Source organism: Macrosteles quadrilineatus, unplaced genomic scaffold (genome assembly GCF_028750875.1).
Source record: "Macrosteles quadrilineatus isolate MER2022 unplaced genomic scaffold, UCM_ALF_1.0 Scaffold_7__1_contigs__length_78375512, whole genome shotgun sequence".
NCBI lineage: Eukaryota > Metazoa > Arthropoda > Insecta > Hemiptera > Cicadellidae > Macrosteles > Macrosteles quadrilineatus.
The window spans coordinates 48,744,466-48,771,846 of record NW_026542600.1 but is presented as its reverse complement, the minus strand read 5'-3'; the positions used below and the strand labels follow the sequence as shown (position 1 = coordinate 48,771,846).

General features: G+C 32.1%; 1 protein-coding gene across 2 annotated transcripts in view; it reads right to left on the bottom strand.

The window, feature by feature from the left end:
• LOC128998618 (uncharacterized) overlaps positions 1 to 27,155 on the bottom strand; it is a 146,084-nt gene extending 118,929 nt beyond the window's left edge. For both annotated transcript variants that reach the window (XM_054424832.1, XM_054424833.1), the window contains exon 1: positions 27,006 to 27,155. In XM_054424832.1, the coding sequence (XP_054280807.1) occupies positions 27,006 to 27,132 (127 nt within the window). In that variant the 5' untranslated portion in view covers positions 27,133 to 27,155. The remainder of the gene's footprint in view (positions 1 to 27,005) is intronic.
• Between the last annotated feature and the right edge of the window lie 226 nt (positions 27,156 to 27,381).

The following is a 27,381-nucleotide window of genomic DNA, read 5'->3' as shown; positions in this document are numbered from 1 at the left end:
TTTAGTTTTAATGAACAAGTTTAATTATTGTAAATACTATAACACTATAACACTATTTCCCTATATGGGAAAAATTTGTTTTAGGCCGGTTTCAGTTTATATTTTTTTAGATAGCTTCTTTATCAGCATCGTACGTGTTATTAAATTAACTGAAAGCGAAACAATACGTCAAACAACAGATGTAACAATATATTTACACTTATACTGTTTATTACTCACAAGACGGTAAATACGTATAAAAGATGGTAAGTGGTGATCAATTTCGATTGGACACTCAAATCATCATCGGAAAATATTGAATCTGTGTTATTTGACGTATTTTTTTGTGCTTTCAGATTTTCTAAGAGTGACATCAATGAGTGCTTCGTACTCTTCCTCACACGCAGAAATGCAGTCTGCATGGTGTGAAGTTGTGCAGTTGGCGTGAAGTTAGTGTGGAGTTGGTGTGAAATTGTACATTTACTGGATAATAAATCATCTTGAATCTTGAAAATGTTTCAGATCAATGTTAATTTGTAAAATGTTCAAAGACATATCCATATAAGATCACTTGAACACTGTATCTGTGTGTCTTTTATGATGACATTTTATGTAATTACAGTTTGTCAGTCATGCTACTGACAACGAAAGCTTTGTCAACAGTGATATAAGCAATTAACTCTTATGCAGAGTGTAACTAATGCTGACATAATATGAGAATGTTCTTCCCTGAGTATATGTTTGGTGCTGCTCGTGCGTTATGCGCCATGGTGCGCATAAAATACTTTGCGTGATGACCAAGATTATGGTCACGCCTTTTGCGCTCATTACACCTTACGTTGAATTGATTATAATCGCATGATATACTTCGCGTACAAAGGTGTTGATGTGAGTGTTTGGATTGGGAATTTATTTAGTTTTTGACGTTATAACTTGTTTTTTAACAATTGATTTACCTATATCAGACTGTGAACACGTGGTTGCATATTTTATCATTGTCATTACACTAACATAATTACCCACATCCAAGTGTATTTTGTGTTTTAATCGAATTTCCTTGTTTGAAAGAAGCTATTATCGCAGCCAGGACCGATTTGCTATTTTGTTTTTAGGGTTTCCAGAGGACAACAACACAATTCGTTCAATCTGTATATATGTATATAAATATGTGTCCGTGAACACGATGATTTGAGTAATTTTATTTAAACTTTGATGAAATCGGCCAGAAATGTCTGGTGCTTGATAAAGTCATAGAAACTGTGTTATGGGTTTTTACAATTTAAATTTATTTTTTATTTTTACCTTGTCCCTATCGTCATTGCTGACATTGTGTAGAGCTTAGAAAAACAAAAGCTTTTGTATACTTAAATATTGTTGTACATAACAGGCCCCGAAAATAAAAAACCGTAGGTTTTAAAGTCCCATGTTATTCATATGATTGAAAATGCGTATCTTATATTTCAACCAATTTTGGCAAATGTATCTATTTCGTTTAATACTATTAACAATTTTATTAAAAAAAACTTCCCCTCTTCCCCATAGCAGCAAACCTAAGGACTCGTTAAATTTAATGTTACCTAAATGGGTAAATATTATGACTTTTTATGACAATATTTCAGTTAAAAATCCAATCAGACAAATCGGAATTAATTCGCTCAGTCTCCGAGTTTGAAGTTGCGTGGGTATTATTTAATATTTTCATATAGCCCTAAACAACCATCTACAATTTCGAAGCCTGAGTGCCTGTTGAAGTCATATATCCAAACAAACTGCAACGACCATCTGCATACAATACCATATTGATAATCAATTGTCTATCAACACGATCGAGTATTATACTAATTAGCACAACTAGCCAAAATCCTAGCGGTAGTTATATTACGTCACAATATCGAAGGCTTATCGTGTGTGTGTGTGTGTGTGTTTGCAATTACGGGATGTTTCACCAGAGATGACCCGTCTACCTTAACAGGACTTGGAGGTGAAAGAGCGAGTTATATAAGTTGTTTGTGTGCGTGTATGCTTGTATGTGTGAGTGAGCTAAGGATGGATACGATTGTTGCCACAGACTAGGTCTCCTTGAACAAGTCATCTGCCTTTATGAGGATGGGATAGAGATCTCTTGTAACAGGACTTCTAGGCCCTACTACTCAGGCTAATAATAGACCAAACTTGTTTCTAGTATAATCCTATTGAGGTATGCTAGAATTTTATGGGCTTAAGCTTAATCGATTGTGTATAGACCTCTGAGGTGCGCCGTCTCGGTTTTCTTCATATTCACTTCTATTGTAGTTGTTTAACTATTAAATGCTTTTAGATCAATCCGAGGAAGGCTCTATGTGAGTGATGCACATGAAATCTTTGATCGAAGTTGTGATTTAAGTTACAGTTTCTTTTAGTTAATTCATTTTTCTTTCTCCCCCTATACCATAGTATATGGAGAAAGTATTGTTTACTCAATAAAAGTAATTTCGAGGATCGTTACTCATATTAATTTCATTAATATAAAAGTCGGTGAACTGGTTTGTCGACAAAGTAACATGTCAGTCAAATGGTGTCACCCATTCAATCGATCAAATGTTAACGCTTTTATTTTTATTTCTTATTCATCTTTAAAATAATCTTATTACGGTACTACCATATGCATTTAGGAAAGCCAAATGAAATTTTGGGGTTTTGTAGATGAACAGGAACAAATATTGCACTCAAAGCTGATAACCTACATTTCAAACCGTAAACAACACAAATATTCAATAAACTGCTTGCTGAAGAACGGGTTGAAAAATTACAACAGTAAAAGTCTTAAACAATTGAGTTAGGATAAAATAATCTGCAACAAACGTGAGATGAGTTAATAAAGCACCGAGATGAAATCTAGCGGATGTCTCTTTACTCCATATTCTATTAAGCGGCTGGCGACGACATTAGCACGTCCTCTACGTGATTCAGCCTGACATAGATTCCTTAGGGAAACATGTTCACCCCCCCCCATCGACTAACCTTCCTCGCTAATTTCTAGATGGAAGAATCGCTGAGTTGCTGCAATACTTAAATATAAGTAAAAATATGTGTTGTATAAGTAAAAATATGAGTTACTGAAGTACATCAACTGGTTATTTACGCCATAATATTTTACTTAAGTAATAAAAGGACATTTTGAAGAAGAAAGTCACTCTTTTACAGTGCACTGTGGTTAGGTTAGGTTTGGTCATCAGCGTTAGAAACAATTTGTGATGTAAGTACAAAGTAAATGAAGCGTAATGATGCATATAAGTAGTTTCAAGTATAAAAATCAGCTTACCAATGAATTATTTTAAGTTTATTACAAAATAACCTTGTTATTAAACACAATACAAGCAGTATCTCAAATACCCGCAAATGGATTGAGTGGATGATGTCACTTTCGTGTTCTACATTAAATTTTGAATAAGAATAATATAAAATGATGGAGGATCAATAGTAAAAACTATATTGCAAATAGTTCCAAAGATTAAAACTAAGGTATAGGAAAAGAAATTAAAAAGGTAGCAAAATATGTATGTTGAAAACTGCACCATTTTACAAGCTTTCCAACCATATGCTACACTACTGAGCTTTAGATCTGCTTATCTTTGCTTTAGTGGTTTAAATACTTCAAAACGTGGTGTTTTTATCATTTTTAACATAGATAGTAGGCATGTATTCAGCAAAACTTAAAAAAATTCAAACAGTAAAAAAGTTCCCTGTTTTCTAGTATTCAAACCACTAGAATAAACAAAAGCAGAACTAAATCCCAATAGTGTAGAATATGGTTGGAAAGCATATAGAATGACGCAGTTTTCAACATGTTTTGCTACATTTTTGTATACAGGGTGTAGAGAAATGCATTACACCAATGTTAAAAAAAAAATTTCAATGACCTTAATTTTAATCTTTGGAACTACTGTACTTGCAATATAGTTATTACTATTAATACTTCATCATTTTATATCATTCTTATTCAAAATTTAATGTAGTACACGAAAATGACATCACCTACACAAATCCATGGACAGGTAACTGAGAAATTGCTGTATTGTGTTTAAAAACATAGTTAATTTGAAAAACTTAATTCACTTTGGGAAGCTAATTTTTAGAGTTTGAACCACTTATATGTATCATCACATTTGATTTACTCTGCACTTACAACAAAATATTTGGTAACACTGATGATCAGCCACCCTGAATACAAAAGAAAACTTAAAAAAATAAACGTTGGTCATCATGAAAAACAGCTCATGGTAAATCTAGGCTCTTTTCAATGGGAAGGTCACCATTCTCCCTATGCCGACAAATTTAGGTTAGGTTATGGCTAAGTAGGCTCGGTGTGGGTTAGGTTAGGTTATCTTAGATTTCGTTAACTTTTTATTTGCATCGGACACATTTTGGCAGCTCTTTTCTCGAAATGACACTGAATATTAAACCAATAGGCTACACCTAAAATTAATAAATTAGTGTGTGCTTCGAAGGAAGAGAATATAGGGAAATATAAGAAAATAAGCTTCCTAGCAGCTGGTGATAGAAGTAAAGGATATCCCAGGCGCGGCCGACAATGTGGGTAAGGAGGGCGCAATGTTAATGCCAATTACGGCACAACACTTCCGTGGGGCCGCGGCGCAGTAGACTACAGTGTACACTGTATTACAGAACAAGACACTTTACGCACTATTTGCCTGTGTGGGGCACAGGAAAAGGCTACTCTTGTAGTGCAAGTCTGGGAACAAATACGAGAAAGCACTATACGGCAGAACAGTTTTGTTTACATTCTATTCACATTTAAACAATGCCTACGTTACACGTATGTGTGCAGACTACTTAAGTAGATTTTATTTGTTTATTTCTACAACGCTATGTATTTATTTATATCACTGACTGTAGACGTTATCTTAAATTTTTAAAGAGATTTCTACCAGGAACTATAAAGAAATGTCTTTATGGATGCGTTTGGTTGTATTATTTACTTAGAGTTATTGCTTTGCGGTAAGAATTAGGAAGGTGATATAAATGATGTTAGGTTAGGTTCTTTTAGGCTGGAAAGGGTTCGTCCAGATTGGAAAAGGGCCTAATCTAGGTCAAGACACGTCAACTACAGTGTGGCGACTCTCAGGAGGAGGATTGCTGGGTTGCAGGCATGAACGACTTAATCTCACCTATTTATTGTTGTTATTTACCGTTATATATTCTATCACTTGTTAATCTGTTTGTTAATTAATTGAATATATATTGACTGTTTTCCTTTCTTCTCTGTAAAAAACTTGTTATTTGTTGCAGGCATCCATCAAATGTTCAGATTTGCTTTATTTTTTCATATATTTATATTGTTGTTGTTATCTACTATACATTTATTGTTGTTATACTTATATATATTTATACATATTTATTGTTATTGTTACATATGTACTATTTATTGCTGGGTTGAAATGTTTACAAAAATGTATTTAAATTCTACAGTCACCTAAGAGAAATATTGTTGTGTCTAGACTTTAAAATTGGAGATGTTCCGTTGGTATATAAAATAAAATAAATAAATAAAATAAATAAATAAATAAATAAACTACACCTACATTATTATAATTAGTGGTAAAATGCACAGGTTAGGTTAGGATAGTTTCGTTCCCTTGAAAAAGGAAGTAATACTATTTATTTTTGCGCAACATATACATGTGCCTATCCTATTTTTTCATATTACCTTTTTGTCTGGGCTTTCTTCAAGAAGAGACCCTAAGATTTTCAATCACTCATACCGTTGTACAGACTGAGGTTCACGCCTCCGCCCAAATATGACACGCACCAATTTTCTACACAGTTAGCGTAAGTGTGTGTCCGCTACTTCGCTACTTAGCACTTTAGGAAATCTATTTCCGAAGTGGTAATAGCCTAGCTCCACCTGAGCCCGTGATTGTTTGGATTATGGGCTTTGCAGAGACCATTTCTCTTTTTGATGTGGCCAAGATTTTACCAGAGTCGTGATGCTTTTACCTTCACCTATCTTGTGGAGAGAGTGGTGTTAATGTAGTCAAATGACACACTTAATTGTAATTAGTAAATGCTAAATTGTTTTAAACGTTTCTGACGTAATTTTGTAATAGTTTACAGCTTTGTGACATTTTGATGGGCTGTACTGTGTTTACAAAAGTACAGGGGTTTCATTAAATAATGGTGGGGTTTTAACCGTCTGTAAAACTATTGTAAGTTGAATCGAATATTTCATATTGGTACCCTGCATTCGGTAGCTCAAACAGCTTTGTTTACAATAATAAAAAAAAAAAAACGGCTGTGTTGATTGTTGTGCTTATTGAAAACCTACTTATTCTTTTAAATAAACTTCAAGTTGTGTTTTATTTACAAACAGGTTTTTCGATCAAGGTGTGTTATTAGGTGTTATTATGATGATTTCTAAGTGTATTATTAAGTGAAATAAAGTCAGTGACTGTAGTGCAATGGGCATTTAGAAGAACATTTAACAAAACTCCACCTCATGAAAATAATATTCGTCGTTGTAGTAAGTGGTTCATAAACACTGGGTAAACAAAACAGAGTAGGCCTGGTATACCAACAGTTCACCATCTACTGTAGACGTCTGTAGAGCAAGAAATTGTGGCCATGTTGAAGTTTATTAGCTACGTATAAAATCGTTTTTACGTCAGGGATTCAACAAAATAAATAGTTTTGTTGTATCTTTTCTCGTTATCTTTTAATTTGATAACTAAACCACACCATTATTTTATGAGAACCCTTTATTTATAATCTCTTCTATGTCTATTATGTTTTATTTATTTTATTTTCATACAGTTTTTATTTTCTGGCTTTTAACTTTGGTGTACATTGTATTCACAAAAACTTACGTAGAATCACAGTTTACTTTGTTTATTTTTTTAAATCATAACTATAAATAATACATTGTTTCAAGGTTTTATTGTGGTTATGAACATAAATAGATTACAACCAGTATTTAAACGAGAACATAATTTACACAGAAAAAATAAAATATATAAAAAGTACCCAGTAGTATATTAAATATAGTAATAATATTCGTAGTATAAATATTAATATTAGTACAGTAGTATTATTGTAGTAGTATATTAATGTATAAAGTAGTAAGTGTAAGTAAGTTTTAAAACTTAAAATAGTAAAAATTAAAATTCCAAACATTCATAAATGCATAGCGAATAATAAAAGTATTAGTTACTAAAAATACTAAATGTATTTAAGTATAAAAACCTCACTAAAATACCAGACGTTCCAGTATTTCGTTCATTGTGTGTATGGAATACTTATGATTAATATCTATTAATTATATCCATTAATACCAATTGTACCACTTCATGTGGAATGTTTAATTTTCAAGTACAACACACAAAAGGATTTTGATCGTCAAGGTTATAACTGTTTAGTATTATAAATTATTAATTAACCGCATATAAATTAGTGAAGAAAATATATTACCTGAAGTAGTGGATCGAAAGACGCTATGAGTAATATTAACAATGTTTAATATTTTCTTGTGTAAAAAATTAGATAGTGGCTAATATTATAACTCTATTATTGGTCTATGTGTATTTCAAATAATACTTAACCTTTTTTAGTGGACTGCACAAAAATGGCCCGAAACAACAGTTGTGTTTTCTAAGAAATCTGGTGAAACTACATTTATTCCTATAGGAGTAATTCCATGCAGTCTCTAACAATATTGCAAACATTTTAAATTTGTATTATTGAGGTAATAATCAAAAGGTTCATTAATTTTTTTAAGTTAACCAGTTTTTATTTAAACCCGGGTCTATAGCTGATGTTGTTAAAATATTTACTGTATAATGATTCCTTCACGATTTGAGCTACAAACTAAACTACAGTATTATAATAAACAGAGATGTAAATATTAACTTAACAGGTGAAAATAACGCAGATTTTGAAGTAAAATTACCAGTAAACAACTATTAGTTAGATAAAAATATAATGCCTTCAATAGTTATAGCATCGAAATTCGCTGAGAAACGTGCCATTATATGTTTTTAAGTGATCATTACGCAGTTAAGAAACAGTTATTTGTGTAACTAGTTTGCGAAGTCCTACAGTTACTATAAAGCATATAAATAATTAGTCTTTCAAACACTGTACAACACGTTTTTAGGTTAGGTTAAATCCGAGCATTGAACGAAATGGGAAACGCTGTACCAGCTGATCGTATACCTATTTTGCCAACCTATTTCCAAGCGTACACGGATTACCTGCATAATAAAAGCTTGCTGTTTTTTGTTGTTTGGTTGGAATACTGGTGTGTGACAAAGAAAAAACTGTGCTACAAAGTAAAATGTGCAGAGTAAGTAAATGCAGCAATTAACAGCTTTCTGTACTATTACCAGTGCAATAAAGCCCACTTTGTCGGGTGACTGTAGGAAAAAGTAATAAATAACTTTTTGAACACAACCCCGACGTGTGCGATTGTTTATCAAGTACCGGTATTTGAAATACGTATTTTCACAATGGAGGTTTTATCTGACTGATTCTTTTATGTATCAATTATTTAAATATGAGTTATTTATATAGGATGTCCCTAAACTCTTTGCCGACCTTTTGATGTATACATCAATATATACATTATATTATCATATTAGATTCCTGGATCAATGACAAACTAAAATATTACGTTAAAGATTTACAAAATGCAAAGATTAACCTTACATCCGCCATTTCGTTGTTGTTTTCTCAAAACTATTTTATTTTAAATAACATACACAATCTACATAAATAAAAAAAACTTCTATTGATACACAATTCAAGAAAATCTATTCATAAATAAGGGAGGGAACTATTTTTAAAGATACTGTGTATATCTATAATTGTGCTTGTTTGTTTACAGACAATAAAAACAGCTGATTGTTTTAGCAAACTTTACAGTGAAGTTTTCATAATGACCACAGATACTGTTCGATATGCAGTATCTTAAAATGAGTTGTTTTTCTTATCTATGAACCGATTATCTTAAATTTATTATTAAAGCATGATAGTATTACTTTCAATACATATTTTTAACTATGAAATATTTCTACTAGCTTTTATTGTATATTCTGTAGTGGTTTGAGATTGCATAGTAGATTTATTATTTATAGTGAAAAAGAGAATTTTTACACACTTTTGCTAGACAACAAAGTAGGTTTTTCTCGGGAAATTCTAAGCATTATCAACAGTTTTCATACAAAATATTAACATAGATAAACAATATTTATTCATATTTACACTGAACAGTTTACTTTAAAGATTTGGTGCAATTCAGGATGTATTTGAAATACAATGCATTTAGATAATCTATTTCAGTTAACAAAGTAATTTTGTTTACAAAATAAATCTTTACACTAAGATCTTTTTACAAGTCATTTAACCGTATATATTTCTGGCCGGAAGCAAAACACTGCAACTGTAATCATTCCTAAATTAAGATGGCCGACGTGGGACTGAATCTAGAACTTTGTTATCAGGATATCATCTAGAGTCGGACTGATGACTTATCACGGAAGTTTCTCAGAGTTTAGGCGTTTCAGGTCCTGACCTGGTTTGATGGCAGTTCAAATAACTTCCACTATAATATTGGCCATCAAACGAGTTAAGGTACTTAGTTTCTGAAACCAATTCGATCTAAACATCAAGATTCAGTATAATAAATACCCTTCATAATAATGAAGTAATTTTGGATCCAAAAACAAAAATTATTTCACGCCAGACAACTAGTCTTATAATATAAATCACATTCAAAATATCATCATACAATTTTGTAATCAGTTGTCCGTATAAATAAGCTGTGGAAAATTTAAATATTTGTTTCGTCCGGTTTTTAAGGGTGGTTTCTTGTTTATTTTTCATTTCTCGTAACCGTATCCAATTTCAAGAATGTTTCAACCAAAATAAACCTTCCAGCTACAAACGATTACTTGTACAACGGTTATACATGGTTACAGAATACATATTAGATATACACACTTAACCCTTTCATACACTTTCACATCCTCTTATGATTTGATGAGCTCATTTACCTACGTAATTTGAAATTATTTAAACAGAATAATTTAGCGGCTAAAATGTGTAATAAATTACCAGTAAAATAACTAATTTCATCATAAGTTAGAATATAAAAAACTTCAGCGTTAGATTTCGGAATTAAGTCATTTTTTAAAAGAAGAATAATCTATTGTAGTGGGCCCTAGAGGTAGTTTAACGATATTTTTAAGACTACAAGTCATGTTTTTAATCTAACTTATATATTTTTGAAATTTCTAGGTTCGGTACATTTAGTACAAATTATTATATGATAATCATATGACTTTGATATTATATTCGTAAAGTATATTAACCTTTTACACATATAAGGTTTTAATACTAAGGTTAAAAGGTTTTATACTTAGGTTTTATTTAAGGTTTTTAACTTTTATTTGTTTAGTGGTGAGGAAAATTAAAAATGAAGATTTGGAGGGATTTTCAGAAGTTTTACATCTAATAGAAATGCTTCGAAACACTTGTACGGGTACTTGATAAATAAGTCTGCCTGTTTAAGAAACTTTATAACAAAATTTAAAAATAGTCATGAATTTTCAAGAAAAATGTCTACCCTAGTTAATAAATAAATGTATGTTTTTGATGTTGCCAAAGGTAATTAAAATACAATTCTCTCAACCTTTATTCATCAGCTAAAGCAATTTTTACATTGTAAAAAAATTAGAAAACATGAGTTCAAAACTATTTCCCCTCTTGAACGCCGTATCGAGTTTCAACTTTTACTTCACTTTGCGTGGAGGGCTACGCCCAAACGCATGCTCGGGACAGGTTGGACCCACGCGGCCTACAAAATCCGGGTATTTCGAATTTGGAGGGGGGCTGGGGGCTGTGAATGAAAACAGAACAGAGGAATTGTGAAAGTCGTCTCGATGGGTGCCGACCTCCTATAATGAAATCCAATCCTGCGATGTTGATATGGCTCACATTAGTAGAGCAGAATGTGAAGATATATCACAGAGACGTGGGCAGTACAGACTGGTTTGTCAGGGTGTCGGGAAACGGGGAAGTACCATCGAAAAAATTGAAATTGAGAAGAGGTATGGATCTTGGATGTGTTTCTTTAGTTAGGAGAAATTGACTTTCGAATTGTCAAAGTTGCGAGATAGTGTGTAAAGAGGCATCGAAGAAATTTCTCTCCAAGTCAATATGATAGGACCCATACTCATGGGTCGTAGGCCAATTTTGGGTACTAGTTAGGGTTTTGATTTTAAGCCTATGTAAGCCAAAAGTCTACAAAAGACCCAGTCTAACGTGACCTTATAAAAATGCAGAGACGTTATCATCATGTATCTCAACAGCCACCACTAAATTATTTTTCCAGTGAATAATACAAGAAGTAATAAATTCAACCTAAAAACTTTGAAGTCCGAAAACTTGTTTCACCAAACCTATGGGGTGAATATTAGCTTTCATCCACTAAATTATTGGAAAATTGAAAGAACGAATAATGAACAAGAGAATTAGAGTGTATCAAATATTTGACATTGACAGCTAAAGTATTAGTTATGTTGGGCTAGTATATAATATCCAACATAACTATTAAATAAAATAACAAGTGACTACACAGTAAAACGTGTAAACTCATAGAAAGTAGATGTCACGGTCCTGGGTGTAAATACAAATTTGGTTAAGAATTTCAAACGTAATAAAATTAGATTCCGGACTTAAAATCGTAACGGTCGAGTTAATGCAAATGAATGTTTTGTGAAGATATTAGTTTATTTAAACTTACTTCAATTGATTTAATCATATACTATTATTTATCGTAAATTATTTAACCGTATAATGTTTGATTTACATCTACGATTTAAATGTATATATTTATAACTTACAAACAGTTTTCCCTCCTCGTACCTGAAAAATAAAAATACATTTTAGATATACAAAGGTACATTGTTAGGTATGTAAACTTTTATCGAATGTAAAGCTATATCAAAGACCTTTCAAAGAACACAAAACCCATGATATACAGTAGCAGCATTTTTCTTTCACTATACAAGTTTTTCATAACATATTACAACCTTATTCCCCGGTCTAAAGCGATTCCCTGATACGATATTATTGTAGCATTAAAATACCCCCGCCACAGCAAACCTGCCGACTAAGCAAATTTCCATTTGTCTGAAATGATTTTTAATTAAATATACCTTAATATCATAAGGTTTTAACGAGTACCTAGGTTTGCTGCTACAAGGGAACTAATAAAGTGTGGTTTTTAGTAAAATATTAATAGCTTAGTATCAAATAAATAAATTTGTAAAGTTTGTTAAAAATATATTCATAAACAAGTGATTTACAATATTCTCCATAAGAATAACATGTCAATTTTAAATTTAAATTTTTTTGAATTTTCTTCGTTACAAATAATTGTACAAAAACACTTTGATACACTAAATTATTTGTTTTTTAAGCTCTTTAAAAAGGTCTAAAGAGACCGGGCCACCTATGGTAATAGCTACTTCCCTATAGGGAAATTCGCTAATATAGTTTTATATTTTAATTGAAATACCAATGTTGTTAAAATCGATGGCCAAATATCAAACATAGACCATTTGTCCTCGATACTGTAAGAATAAGAGTGAACATTTTTTAAATGCATCATTATGAAGCATGCACAAAATCAATTTGTGATTTGACTATTAAAATATGCTCATTAGTGTTTTATGGAAGAATTTATAAAAGTAGTAACATTTGTTCAATAATTAAATTGTTATACTTCCTCTGTTGTTAGTGTAATGGTGCAAGCTTTATTTTAGGGATTGTTTTAACAAGGTGGTTTTCATTCATTTTTTGGCTGCAACAGGACCCCCTCGAGCATTTAAATCATTGATATGAAATAAATTAATTATTAAATCAATATCAAATATTTTATAATGTTATTGCGTTATCGTAAAGCAGTGTAAAAAACCTACTATAGTCGGAATAAATGTATGTAAAATTACAGAATAAAGATAGAAACAACCTTAATAGTAAACTATATATTTGTGGTTAAAGATACGCCTATTTATTTTTTTGCAAAACGTTAAAGACTGACTAAGGAATTGTGAAATTCCTTATTATACAAACTTTAGTTCAAATCACATTAAAATATTGTAATTAAAGGATTGAAGAGATACTTCCAACTAATTTCCATACAATGAATTTAAACCACAAAGGCGTTTAAACTAAGAAATCATAATTGCATTTTATCAATGATTAAAACTTCTATCCCTATTCTGATTAAAAATGAAATTGTCTCACACAAAAAAAATATCCAACGTCCCTCAGTACATACATGGTTTAACTTTTGCTGGGTTTACGTACTATTCTTGTTATCTTTCCAATAATTCCTCACTTGAGGACGGGATCATATTTTATATCTCGAAACGTCATAAAAACTTACCAATCGTGATTGAAAGTTTCCGCAATATTCTTTTAAATAACATGTGTTAAAATGCGTTTGTATACTCTATAGTATTGTACACACAACAACGTTTTAGATGACCGATTTTGAAATTTCTTTCAAAAATAGATATTATGGGGTTTCCTATTTTTATTGGAAGAAAAATCTGGTCCATCTGACCGCAGTTGGAGTTCTAGGAAGGATAGACGGAACGCAGGTTCCAGTTGATTTTGCACAAGTAGCGGTCCAAGGCACGGTGGGGGGAAACTAGGTCACTTCTGAGCGGAGTGGTCGGGACATGAATCCGAGACACCACACCAACCTGCGAATGCTTACTTTTTTTTAAGAATCCCTGACTTTTAAAGCTTGTTCCAAAATCTAAGTTCTAGAAAAAGACGTGTGAAACCCAAAACGAAAAGAATCCTATCTCGAATCATGGAAAGAATATTGCATTGATTTAAACTCCCACCAGCTTAGAGAAACCTTAAAAAAGTGTATATTTATTAATTGATGTGTTACGTAACTGGTCTAGCTTAAACTTAGTCATAAGACTATAATATTTTGAGTGAGGTTTTACCATCGAAGGTTTCGTCAAGTGTGTATTAAAAATGAATTCAATTATTTATTTTTATTTAGTACCAGTTAAGTAGAAATTACATAACTTGAGAGCATTCTAAACCATAACTCCCTGGTATGAACTATATGTTGATATATATTAATAAACCTGTTCAAAGATTCGGTACCGAGAAATGGTGAAAATCATCGAGGAGTAGGATCCCTTAATTAATACCAAGTAGAGATCTTCATTGTAGCGGAGAATACATTCTTAGCAAAGATTAGATATAATGTAAGATTTGAGGATTACAAATAGCAAAATCAATTTTGACTCCTATGTACGTATCAAACTATGTTTCAACCACAGGAATAAGGATTAATTAGGTAACCAGCAACTGGAAAGGTAGGTCGTTTTTTATTGAGGACCGGGTTTATCAATTCAATGGCAGCTATACAAACCATAATTTGTTCTTTTTGTTGTGACGAATGTACGATGTAATAAATACAATGGTTTTACAAAGCAGTGTAATGATGCCATGTTTAGCTGTTTTATCATAAATTTTGTTGAATTGTTAGTAAAGTACAACTGACTAAGAAGTCAAACGATCAATCCCGGTCGGGTTCAGTTTAAAACATCAAAGGGAGAAAGAAGTTACAGACTTCTAAAATCGATTAGCGACCTCCAAATTACTAAACGAATTCACTAACCACTCGACAACCCAACCGTCCGTGACAATTTAATGAATTTATACTCCATTATGTTCGCCTTTTATCTCGATAGTTTTATGTAGCCGATTTTTGGAACCGTTCAACCGCACCGCAGAACAGAAATAAACCGGAGTTTATATTGTTTCTGGTGTTGGTTTAGATATACGTCTGACACGATCTGTTACTGCTATAGTTTGTTAAAATAATGTAGACGGTCGGGATGTAACCTTCCTAGCCAATGAATACAAACCTCATTCATTGACCACAGGGAGGCCCCATCCCCAACCATCTTCTTTATTTGAACAAACTATATTGTCTCTGTTAGAAATATACAAGCGTTATTTTAATGTCTGGTATTTCTAAAATACGCACTTAAAATTTTACAAACAATATCATTTATATTATATGAATTTTTATTTAATAGACCATTTATAAGCTTATAATCGTTTTTAAAACCAAACCGTGATAAAAATGTTGAATTTGCACGCATTTTTTATTTACAGAGAATGTTTGATGGATTTAAAGGAAGTTTTATCGGAACACAGTTTTTCATGGATGTTTCATTGAATTCTTAAGTAACACAGCAATTCTATTATTTTTCTGACTTCTTCTTACACGACGATCACAAAGCGAGAAATCTTTGTGAAGAATATCGACGAACGATAAAGTTGAATTCATTAAGATTTGACGTTAACAATACGAGAGAAACGTTTGAAGTCAAAGCTTTGACTAAACCTGTGACCTGACCGAGCGTTCACTGTAATTGTTGACAGTTATAACGCTGAATTAATGAAAATGTTTTAAATTCCTCAAATCTTTGCAATTTATAGAACATAACTTCATTGGTACGGGTTGTTGGATTTAAAACAATATAAAATAGCTACCTGTATAAAAATGAAAGAACAGGTAATTTTTCGATTGCGAATCACTTTTTTAGCATTTTGAGAACTTTGAAAAAGAATGAATTTCTGTGAGAAATTATTTGTGTAATCCATTTGTAGTTTAATCATTGTATGAACACAATTCGGTGTGTCATTTGTCAGTAGATTATGCTAAGAATTAAAATACTCTTGTTGAGGCGTGTTTCTAGCCTAATGCATCTTTAACTTTGGTTCAAGAGGGTCGAGTTCAATCCTGACATATCCATAAATATTTGGGACGATTCTCGATGGAAGCATTTTAGTTTCTTCCATCAAAATTCCGCTGGAGTATAACGTAAATTAACAAACCAGTGGAGGAAAAACAGGTAACACTCGGAACTGTACAAGATATATTACCTACCAACCGCGAGTATTTAAGTAGAAAAAACTGAGGTCGAATGGGTAAATTAATGTGTTAAACAAGTGTTAAGTGGCAGTTCGGTCAGGGCGTGGTGGCTACTGCTTTCTGACAACGGTGTACTTCAAGGTAGCACTGTCGGGCCCTGACGTCATGAAGGCGAGTTCAAGGTCTATGGTGACTAACTGATCGCCCGTTGTTGATCTAGTTCAGATTGACTTGCAGCCGATACCGTGATTTGTAGGATAAAATGAAAGAAACTGATTAAAAACTATTTCTTTTGTAATCCTATTCCAATTCCATTGAGTGTCAAACCATCGTTTTCGGGACTAAAACGTTAAACTAGTGAAAATATCTAATGAAGGATTTAGATAGCTTTGGTAACGCATCCGAAAAGCCAGCGCGTATTTTCGCCAGTTCAACATTGTGATTACCTGGACACCAAGATGCGACTGTTGGCATCAAAAGTAAGAACCTACCTTCTTGATTGATTTATAAAGTAACAATTAAAATCTTACATCCCTAAGCCATATAGTAAAAAGGTGCCAAATACAGATAATAATGTTTTTATCGTTTCTTTTCCTTTACCATCAATACTTTTCAACGTCGTATTCGTAGCAATATTCAAGAGGAAAGTTTAATACAAATAAACCTGGTAGAGTCAAGAATAATATTCAACAAAAACAGAGATTGGTTATTTTCTATGAAATTCCCATTGAAACTTCCCCAACCATTGCGATTTTTAACTTTCAACAACGACGGATGTTACAACGGTAACTTTTTATAGTTTACTAGGTAGAACCTCAGAGTAATAAAACATAACCCTTTGTTTTATTACTCTGAGGTAGAACTCTTGGAAGTTATCGGTGTATTTCCATCACCCAAAATACTCTTTGTCATATTTCACTGTTATATTCATCCATGCCGACACCTTTTTTCAACGAAATTTATGTAACATCTAAATCAATGAAAGAGGCACCACCAAAATGTTACTAAATGTAATAACAACATTTTGACAGATTTACGCGTGGTAAAAAGTCCATTGATGGCATGAGGATTACTATTGTAAACCTGGCAGAGGTCTTCCGGTTCTCAACCTCCGTGAGAACCATTCAATCCGCCGTTGTTGTTAGTTCATTGGTCCATCTCACATCCTACTGGATGACGATTCATTTTTGAGTATTTTCCCCCTCTGCTATTTATGAGTTTAAAAAGTCTACAATTCATTTTCAAGAACGAGCCCCACTTTGCTTGACATTTAAGATATTCCTTAAAGGGACAGTTCCTTTCGCCCAATATAATCTGTTAAAACAATAATTGATTGGCTAGTATTGAATCCGAGCCTCCATCAATTTTGTGGAATGAAATCCATTTTTAGAATGACTTCCTAAGATTTGTTTACTTTCCCAAAAAATATGTTTATTAAGAGAATACCTAATTAGGTTAAAATTATACTACATAGTGGCTTAGAAATCATTTCCTAGTCAATTGTTATGAAAGAACCACAATCACTTTAGGGGTATGCTAGGAATAGATGAACTGGCCAGAGACACTAACTACTAGGCCAGCGACACGCCAAAACTTTAGGCCTAAAACTTTGAGCTTTTAAGTGTAGTTATTATTCTAACCTTAAAATCTACTTACATCATTTATCCATATTATAGCAATCATATTACGTAAAATTTAAACAAACATTTTCAGATACATTCCTAATTAATTATTTACTAAAATCTTCGAATCCTGTGTAATATGCACAATTACAATCAACCATTCACTACAATAAATATTTATTCAAAGAGCACGAAAGATTGACTGTCTAATACAATTTTGGAAACAAAATTGAATGCTCTGCACACTATTCGATGTTTTTGATGACCAAACAGATATGAACTAGAGTTAATTAAACTTTAAACGTTTACACCAATTTCTTTCGTACTTAAATAACTACGCATGTTTCGTCATAACTACTTTTGAATTCTAGTACTAAATTGTATGATAGTACCATTGGCTATTGGATACCGGTACTGAAATAGACATCTTTCTACGTGGATTAGCTGTCGCCGAATTCGTATTAAATAAGAATAGAGTTGTGTGACACAGTCACAAATGCACTAGTGTCTAAAATTCTGTTCTCTACCTTATGTTTTGTTGCTGGCATAGTTGATTGGTTATACCATTTGCTACAGCTCACAATAAGTCTTCCACCAGTTTTACGTCAACACCAATTTTTTATTTACACCAGTACAATCTGTCGGTGGCTCACGTTAACTACGACGTTGATTTGAAAACTGAGGACAAATTTAACATGGGGATGGAATCTCTAGTTGTATTAGAAGTCAAAGATTGTATGGTGGAAATTATTGTTTGAATTTATATTCTACAAGAGCCTGATCGACAATCGACATTGATATCGGTAAGTATCGACGGAGGGTCTTGTACTGTTAGGCCGGTCCGCTACTTCTATCCTGTATGGAACCGAGCTCCTTCTACAACATCGTCGGTGTCCGGTATAACTGTATTCCATTGCCGAGACGCAATACGCTACTCTACAAAGTCCAGGACAACCATCTAATAAGGATAGAGTTTGAAATGTGACTCAACGCGGTTCCCGTTAATGAAAATCACATTTTCCGTTACGGAGGTCTGAAATTTAATTGTAAGAAATAATATATAGGGTGGTAATAAAGTCCGAAGACAGTTCAATATTTTAAAAAATAATGTAGATAGAGCTACAATACTTGGTACAAAATTACAGAACATAAAACTTTATTTTAATACATATTCAGTGATCCAATAACTCTTCAGGGGGACGGCCCACAAGGAGTCGATCGAAAATCTTAAATAGAAGCATAGGTCAATATGCACATCACATGAAAGGTATTTTTTAGTAGAATATAATGCCGCAAACCGCACTTCAAAAGGTTGATCCTGCGCAAAATGGCAGCCGTTCAAAAATTTCTTGATCTGCCATTTTGTAGCTTTGAACGACTGCCATTTTTTACTCAGGCGTTCTTTTGAGCTTGAATTTACGGCATTGTAATCTACTAGTGAAGATCTTTAATTTGATGTGCATATCGACCTATGCTTACGTTAACAATTTTCTTCAGATCCTAGGGGGGCTGTACCCACTGAGGAGTAAGCGTATAATAGCAATGCAAATTAAATGAATCTTTGAACAACTGTCATTCTTGGCTCGGTTGTCCGTTTGAGTTCAAATTTGCGGCAGTATATTCTGCTAGTAAAGACTTTAATTTGATGTAAATGTCAACCTCTGCTTCTATTTAAGATTTCCTCCTGACTCCTTGCTGGACGTCCTCATGTGTTGACGTACCAAATCTTATTGATTTATCTGTTGTCGTTTCGAAAATATTTAACTGTCTTCGGACTTTATTACCACCCTGTATAAGTAAAATAATGGTGGTGGGACTAGGAATTAAAAGTGAATAGAAGAGATCTAAGTTCTTTATACTATTCTCATTCTTTTACATTGTTGGATTGTAAATCTACTACTGAGATAATCTTTTAAGCAAGCCACGCAACAACAAAAATTAACTCATAATGCAGCATTGAATATTTTAGGAACATATTTCCAGACCAGCTTAGAGGTTTCGAACTAATAAGGATAGTTGTGTTTATTGTTGGTTTCTTTATGTTTTGTACATTGTTTTTTAGGTTATGTAATATATAACATGCAATCAATGTGTGGAAACCCCTTTAGGTAGATTAGGTTAGAGAGGGTGGTTGAGTAAATGCAGATTATTAATTAGACACTTGAAAACGGAAGCAGTTTCTTAGAAGAGTCTTAGAAAAAAGTTAAACTAAAATTAAAATAGTTATCTTTCGCAATTAAGAACATTATAAACACATTTTGGGCACCGTCGGATATTCTCGAAATACCGTTGAAGTTCTACTATAATTATAAATTATTTATCGAAATAAATATCGTTAAATTTTCTCTTTAACATACAAGAAAGTGTAACTTTAAGTTGAGAATAGGATACTAATTTTACCATTATTCTGCTATGAACAATTTATACTAAATTATTATTTATGATACAATTTTGGCATAATTTGGTTCTAGTAAATCTAACACTTGATGTACTATATGGGTGTGAATTAATCCCTATAATCCCGCATTTCACCGTATAAACTATGATGAGTACCGGGTATGGCTATTGATCAAACAAATATCTACTGAAATAAATATTTTAGATTCGAAGATACGTTGAGAGTTTACTATAGTAAATATAATATATTCGGATAATTACTCAACAGTTGGGCATTTACTACAATGGATGTGTTTTCAAATAAGTTTTTTATATTTTTAAATAGCCTACAATTGTAATAATATCTATTACATTTTAAAGGAAAACAGGACACATTAATGTTAACAAATCTGTTAGTAGCTCTCAACACTAATGAGTTCGCAACCTACAGAGAACGCGTTCGTTATAATTGAATGGTTATAGAATATCAATAAAATTTGTCATTATTTTTATCTACAAACGTTTGAAGCTTTACTTTAAATTAAAATAGTGATTTTACAAAAAAATTGTAATATCATCATCATATAAAGTGCTACAGTTTTTAACCTTACTGGACATTATTTAATTAACTTGGAAACTATGGTCTACTTTATACGTTATAGGCGGTATAGGTTTCTTTCATTAAGAAGGAATTATATAATTAATCAAAATGTAATCTAAAAATTTATTTATCAAATATTGTGAATTTAAATGCACGATTAATTTTTATGCAGTAATACTCTTTAAAATGTCATAATTTAACAAGTCATTTTCTAGATATAAATAGTTGTCTAAATTACTGGGTAAAAATAAATAATGTGAAAATAACTAGTACAGCGTCAAAGGCAAGGTTTGCGTTTCCTTATCCTTAGAAGAGCCGTAGTCAAGTCTTCCATTTCCAAGGCTCTTGTCGTCAATAAAACAGGGTCTTTTGTTGTGACTTTCACAGCAGTAAAAGAGTGGTTTTAGAGATCTGTCGTTATATTTGCTGCAAGATTGGGTTTGAAAACATAATCCCGAAACTAAATTAGTTCACCCTATTGTCCACATTATACTAACTTATATTTTATTTCACATATTCCAACTGAAGACTTAGAAAGTGTTGAAGATTTGAAGGGTATAGATGTGAAGATGTATAGATTGAAGTATAGATGTGTGATTTGTTTGAAGCTGATATCATAAAGTTCGGAAGTACCATGTATTTTGAAATAATCTTAAAATCCCGTAAACAGTAATACAAATTACAAAGTGTCGATCATTTGTAGTAATATAAGATGTTAAGTTCACTTTTGTTGTTTGGAACGTACCTGAAATATAAACGTTGACATAACCATGGTTGTAAATTGTTTTCTAGCATGTACATAAATAATTTCTGAAGGATTTAATTTGAAGAAAATGAGAGCTAAACTTAATATATAACCAATATATTTAAAATAATCAATGGAGTTATTTGATTAACAAGAAAATTCAAAAAAAAAATGAAATTAGGTCTACTTAACCCCAACACGGAAAGATACTGGTAACTTGTAAAATGATCTTTATAATGCAATGATATGATTCGATGTTAAAGAAATTGTTGCATAGTTACATTTCTTTATTTTTATATTTTTAATGCATAGATAAATAATAAAATACAAGCATGGCTAAATACAACAATGAATCATGCATTTCAATTTTTTTCAAACAAGCAAAGTACAACTTGGGTGTGTTAAAATGTTCCTAGCGCACACAAAAAAATGTACCAAGTATTTTTTAAGTTATTTTAAACACAAATTAAAACATCATTATTTTCAAGGACGCACTTTTTTCAAATCGTTTCGCAATCATGTTTTGTGTCGATTAACAAGTATTGTATCATAACACAGTCAAAGCTAGCAGTATGTGTGATCAACACAGGAAATTATCAACAACTAAATGTCTTATTATCCTTGAATTGTTTATATTATGACATTTCTTCTCAGCTCAATCAACAAACGAGAAAATGACCAACCAAGCGTATGCGTTAACACCGTAGCGACATAAACATTTTTTGCCACAGTAATAATGCCTTGTCGAAGGTAGTTTGAGTGCAATAAAAACAATGACTATCTGCGATTCAGCGAAAGCCACCAAATAAATTCCCTATTACTTTCTACAGTCGAGGAATGACTCAAACCTTTCTACGGACATGTGGCTTTCGCATCCTTAGTTAGCGATAAGACGAAGAAGAAAGCTAAACAACTCGCATATGGAAACCGGCAAAACGGATTTACTGAAACCACTCGTTCTGTTTATGTTGTAGAGTTTAATTGGTTTAAAATGGATATTGATGCGAAAGAAATAGTTTGGTGTCTGTGTTTTAAACTTAAGCTATGTTGTTTATTTATAAAGAAATGTGTAAAGTGTAATACCATGATACATTTTAAATTGTAGTTCATAAACTAAAGTCTCAATTTATCTATGTGGAATTGAATATTTAATAATAATAATATGTAAATAAATAATATTTATATTAAAACTTATGTTAAACCAGTGTAAACATGCACAAAATCTGACAAATATTTAACAGTTTTATTTGATGTTTGTGAAATTATAGAAATTGATTATGTATGAATTGTGTTTTAATAAAACATATTCTATTGAAAATCATTTTAGACAATTACTCTGAAACTAGTTCTTGTTCATTTGAACAAATACTGTAGTTTAGTTGTTATGTTGTAAAATGCCCTAAAAATCCAATTCTCCATCTGAATCTTCGAGTCTTTTGTTTTGTTCCTTTTGTTTTGCTTTTTGTTGTGTTAAAAGTGTCTTTCAAAGATTATAAAGTGTTTTTCACCCTTTCGTTTGATTCTTTTGTACAAAAAGAAAGAAGGTGCTAAAAATAGTTATATTATCCTTAGAAAGATTCTACAGTACCATAGTCTAGATAGTTTTTTCCAAACTGAAATATTTATCTACGTACCATTATCCATAATAACGTATAAAATAAACAGATACAGATTCTAAAATATATAGCAATCCACCCTTGATTGAATTGTGTAAACATACCTGAGTTAATTTTTAAACACCCTGCATATGTTTTTGTATACAAGTACCTGGGACCGAGCTTTGCTCAGGAAAATTCATTAGCACACTGTTAGATCTTTCAAAACAATGTACTGCGTAATTGGCCCGACTGTTTATTTTTATTTTAACTAATATTACAGTCCATAGGTCCAATGTTGATATATTGAACAAAAAACTATTTAACCTGCCATGAGACACTGAGAATTCTCGTTCGTCAAACAGAAATTAAGTTTTAAGAAAATTCATTAATTTGGGATTTAAGGAGAAGATTAGTGGAATATATTGCAGTCTTTAAACAATGATATTCATCCTAACATTATTTTCTTTTGTAATGTACTTGCAACTTGCTATTATAGTCAGCTTATTTTTAAGAATATGTTATTATTATTTTGTTTATATTTGTTGCTATTTAGCAAGCAACATAGGACACCATGTTAAATTTGTTATGTTTAATTCCATTGGTTTTTTTTATTAGACATTTATGTAACTTATGTTGATGAATACCTTAGTTATACCTCAAAGATCAAGTTAATCTTGAGGATACAGTCTGAGAAAATGTCGATCATAAAATAATCAATCAAGTTAATCTTGCCCATAATATAGTGGTTGCTAGGTTCGGACGATGCAAGAGTGAGGTGTAGCATAACAAGAATTGAAACAATATCAAAACATGCAAACACCTTTCAGTTAGTTGTCAGAGACTGCATTTGTTTATAAAATTTCCCGGCTACAGCAAAGGAGCTCTAGCATAAACATTAACGGAACCACACTTGTATCAAGAGTTGTATCTTGAGTTAGCATGAAACTGATTGTAGAAGCGTGAAACTAGACGTTACGTCGAGCACGCGCCCCGTTGCTCGTTGCTCGTTGCTCGTTTGCATCTGAGCTTAACAAGCGTGCAATGAGGTACCGGATTGGTTTTTGTGTACAGCTGTTTCACGGTAGGAAACAGTTTATGCCAACACTCGGTTATGATACGGGAAGCTAACGGGGCGTGCAGCGTCGTTAATAGTTCTGTAAACACTCATAAACACTATAATTGGTGACTTCAAAATGGAAAGGATATACAGGGTGTCTCGGAACTCTACCAACATTTTAGAGCATTGTTCCTGAGTAAGAAACTGTCTAAATACCATATTTAACTGTCCGGAAGTCCTTATTTACTCACACGGCCACCATTTTGTTTTTTCACCTATAATTTTTTTTTTAGAATGGTTAAACATACGAAATGGAAACTTTGCACAAACATTTATGACATTTTAACAAAGCTACCAAAGAATTATGAATATTTTCCAAATTCATGAAATATAATTGCGGCAATTTAAAATTTTGTTTTTTAACTAAAAAAAACCTTTGATTTTACAAGAATGGCCTTTTTAAGGCAATTTTATTACAAATCGATTAACACCTTATTTTTTAACATTGGACAAATATAACTTGAGATATGGCAGCTTTAGTGATACGTGACCGCTGGAGGTTAGTTGCAGCGCATGCTGAAAGCGGTCACGTATCTCTAAAGCTGCCATATCCCAGTTAATATTCGTCCAATCTTAATAAATAAGGTGTCAGTCGATTTGTAATGGAATTGCCTTAAAAAAGTTATTCTAAAAAAAGCTTTTGTAAAATCAACGGTTTTTGGGTTATTTAAGAAATGAAATTTTAAATGGCCGCCATTTTTTATGAATTTAAAATATTTTCATAATTTGTTGGCAGCTTTGTCTAGTTGTCATAAATGTTTGTGCAAACTTTCCATTTAATATGTTTAACCATTCTTTAGTAAAAATGAATAAGTGAAAAAACAAAATGGTAGCTGTGTGAGTAAATCCGGACAATTTAAATATGGTATTAAGATATGTTTCTTATTCAGGAACAATGCTCTAAAGTTTTGGTAGAGAGATCCGGGACACCCTGTATAGCTGTTTTCTCGTTTTGTTATGGTTAGTTGCAAACGTGGTCTGCTAGGTTAGGTAAGCTCTTGGATTATTTAATTTGTATGGTTAGTAATTTGTTGTTATTTTTTTTTAGTTTGACATGCCAATTGTAATTTTTAAGTTTTTTTGGGAACGGTTGAAATTCTGGTCCCGTTACTGTCATTTTTTTATAGCCACCACTTGATAGCCCGCAAATGACATCTAGGTATCGTTATATTTCTCTAACCCCAAATTTGGGGCCATAACTATAATCTTATTACATACAGTATCAAAGCATTTTTAACGCCTCAAACACAGTCCCTATAAAACGCCGATAGTAGTTATTTTACATTATTCATCAGTGAATAAAAATCAAATAAAACATAAAAACCCGTAAAACGAATCAGCGACGAAAAATGTCTTGTACGAGATATTTTGTATTTCCTTTGATAAAAAGAACAGTCCCAAAGAATTTCGATGATATATTACAAGATAATTTTAATTTATATCATGTATATAGAGGCTGGCATAAGCTAAAATTTATTTTAAGGATAATCATTTATTTACATAGTTTGTTAGGAAAAAACTGTATTCTGGAACTTAAAATATATTTTTTTATTTCAAGTTAAAATCTGAATTGTTATGTAAATAACTTTGGCTATTTTACATTCATAAAAATATTTGATGGCTTCAAATTGGGGGTACACCTATTACTATTTAAAAAATTTTAAGGATCACATAAGCTCATTAGTATTTCATACGTGGAATTTAAATTCGTACGTTTTTGTTGATTTAAAGGAACCTTAAAATCATCCAAAATCACTGTTTAATCTACATTACACACATTTATTGAGCTTAGATATCTTAAATTGACTATTACAGCTACAGTTAAATTTTACGTAAATTTAATACTACATAGTAATACTAAATAGTAAGTAAGAAATTGTTGTCATTAACATTTTGACTTTACTTTGCTAGCATTCCACCATAATGTGGTTATTACTTAAAATATATAAAATCGCAAATGTTATGCTGTTGCACGCATTATTTACTTTTTTGCAGTATTCTTGTCTGTTTTATGATTTGGACATTCAAGATAAAAAAGAGTTATTAAAAACGAGAAAAGATTGGTTTATATACATTGGATTGAATTGTCAACGTTATTACGTAATACGTTTAAGTTTAATTTTATGTAATGATAGATAATATAAAGTAATGTAGACTCCTTTATATCGAGTTGTCTCTATAATTATCATCAACTGGATGAAAAGGAGTCAAATATTAGAAAAATAAATTGATTATATTCGTTAAGTTGTACTAGACTAACTTATTATTACAAAACTTCCGTTTCAAACTCATTTACAGGAATAATTAAAATAATGACAAAAGTGCTAAGGTGGAGATATCGTTAAACGCGGCATCTGTTAGACCCATCAGTGTAGTCTCCCAAGAAATACGTACGAACAAGTAAAAGTGAATCAGTCTAATTTGGGCCAAAGCTACATAAATTGAGTGAATATACTTATATTTAACTTTGTTGTAGGAAAACAATCAAATGAACTAAAAAGAGAGAGCTTACGTGGCGATGAAGTCCATATTGCAGATCACAGTTGCAGTCGTACATTATTACGACTTTGTTGAAAAATATATTGAAAATTGTTAAAAATTAAAGCAAAATTTATATTAACTTAACTTTTAGCGGTACTTTTGTTATGATAAAGATTTGTATGTAATTATTTTATAAGCCCTTCTTGGGTTTTAAACAAAAATTTCATCATTTTGGGTCTACCAAAACTGAGCGATTCCGTTATCAACGATGTATTCATTGTTTGGAAATATGAACTCATTGGACATCCCTGGTCCATTCAATGGGAAATTTGATCTATAACTATCTATTCTCACAACACAGCTATAAATATCAAATTGCATCGTACACCCTTGAATTTTCTACTTAAGAAAATTAGAATGAAAAAAAAAACTTAACTATAAATCAACCGGATGGTTAATTTAAATTCCATCCGTTATATAAATCAAAGAAATGACAACACTGTAACCAACCTGTATGAACATGATGACAACACAAATTCACCAAAACGAAGACACAAAAATATCCAAACCAGTGAGGAACTGGAGGTCTCCTTGGCTGTAGCATGGTAACAGGTGCAACACTACGCGAGTCGATCATTTAGACACATGCTCACGGGTAGACGTCCGAACGCACAGTGAGGTTACCGTAACCTGGGGAGCGGCAGCGACGGAACTGGGCTCCGGCGGAGAGAGAGAGAGAGAGAGAGAGAGAGAGAGAGAGAGAGAGAGAGAGAGAGAGGTTGAGAGAGAGAGAGAGAGAGAGAGAGAGAGAGAGAGAGAGCTGCAGGACACTTGACTCTGGAAGCGAGAACTGTGGAGTCGTCACTGGTGTGGTCGGAAGTGATAG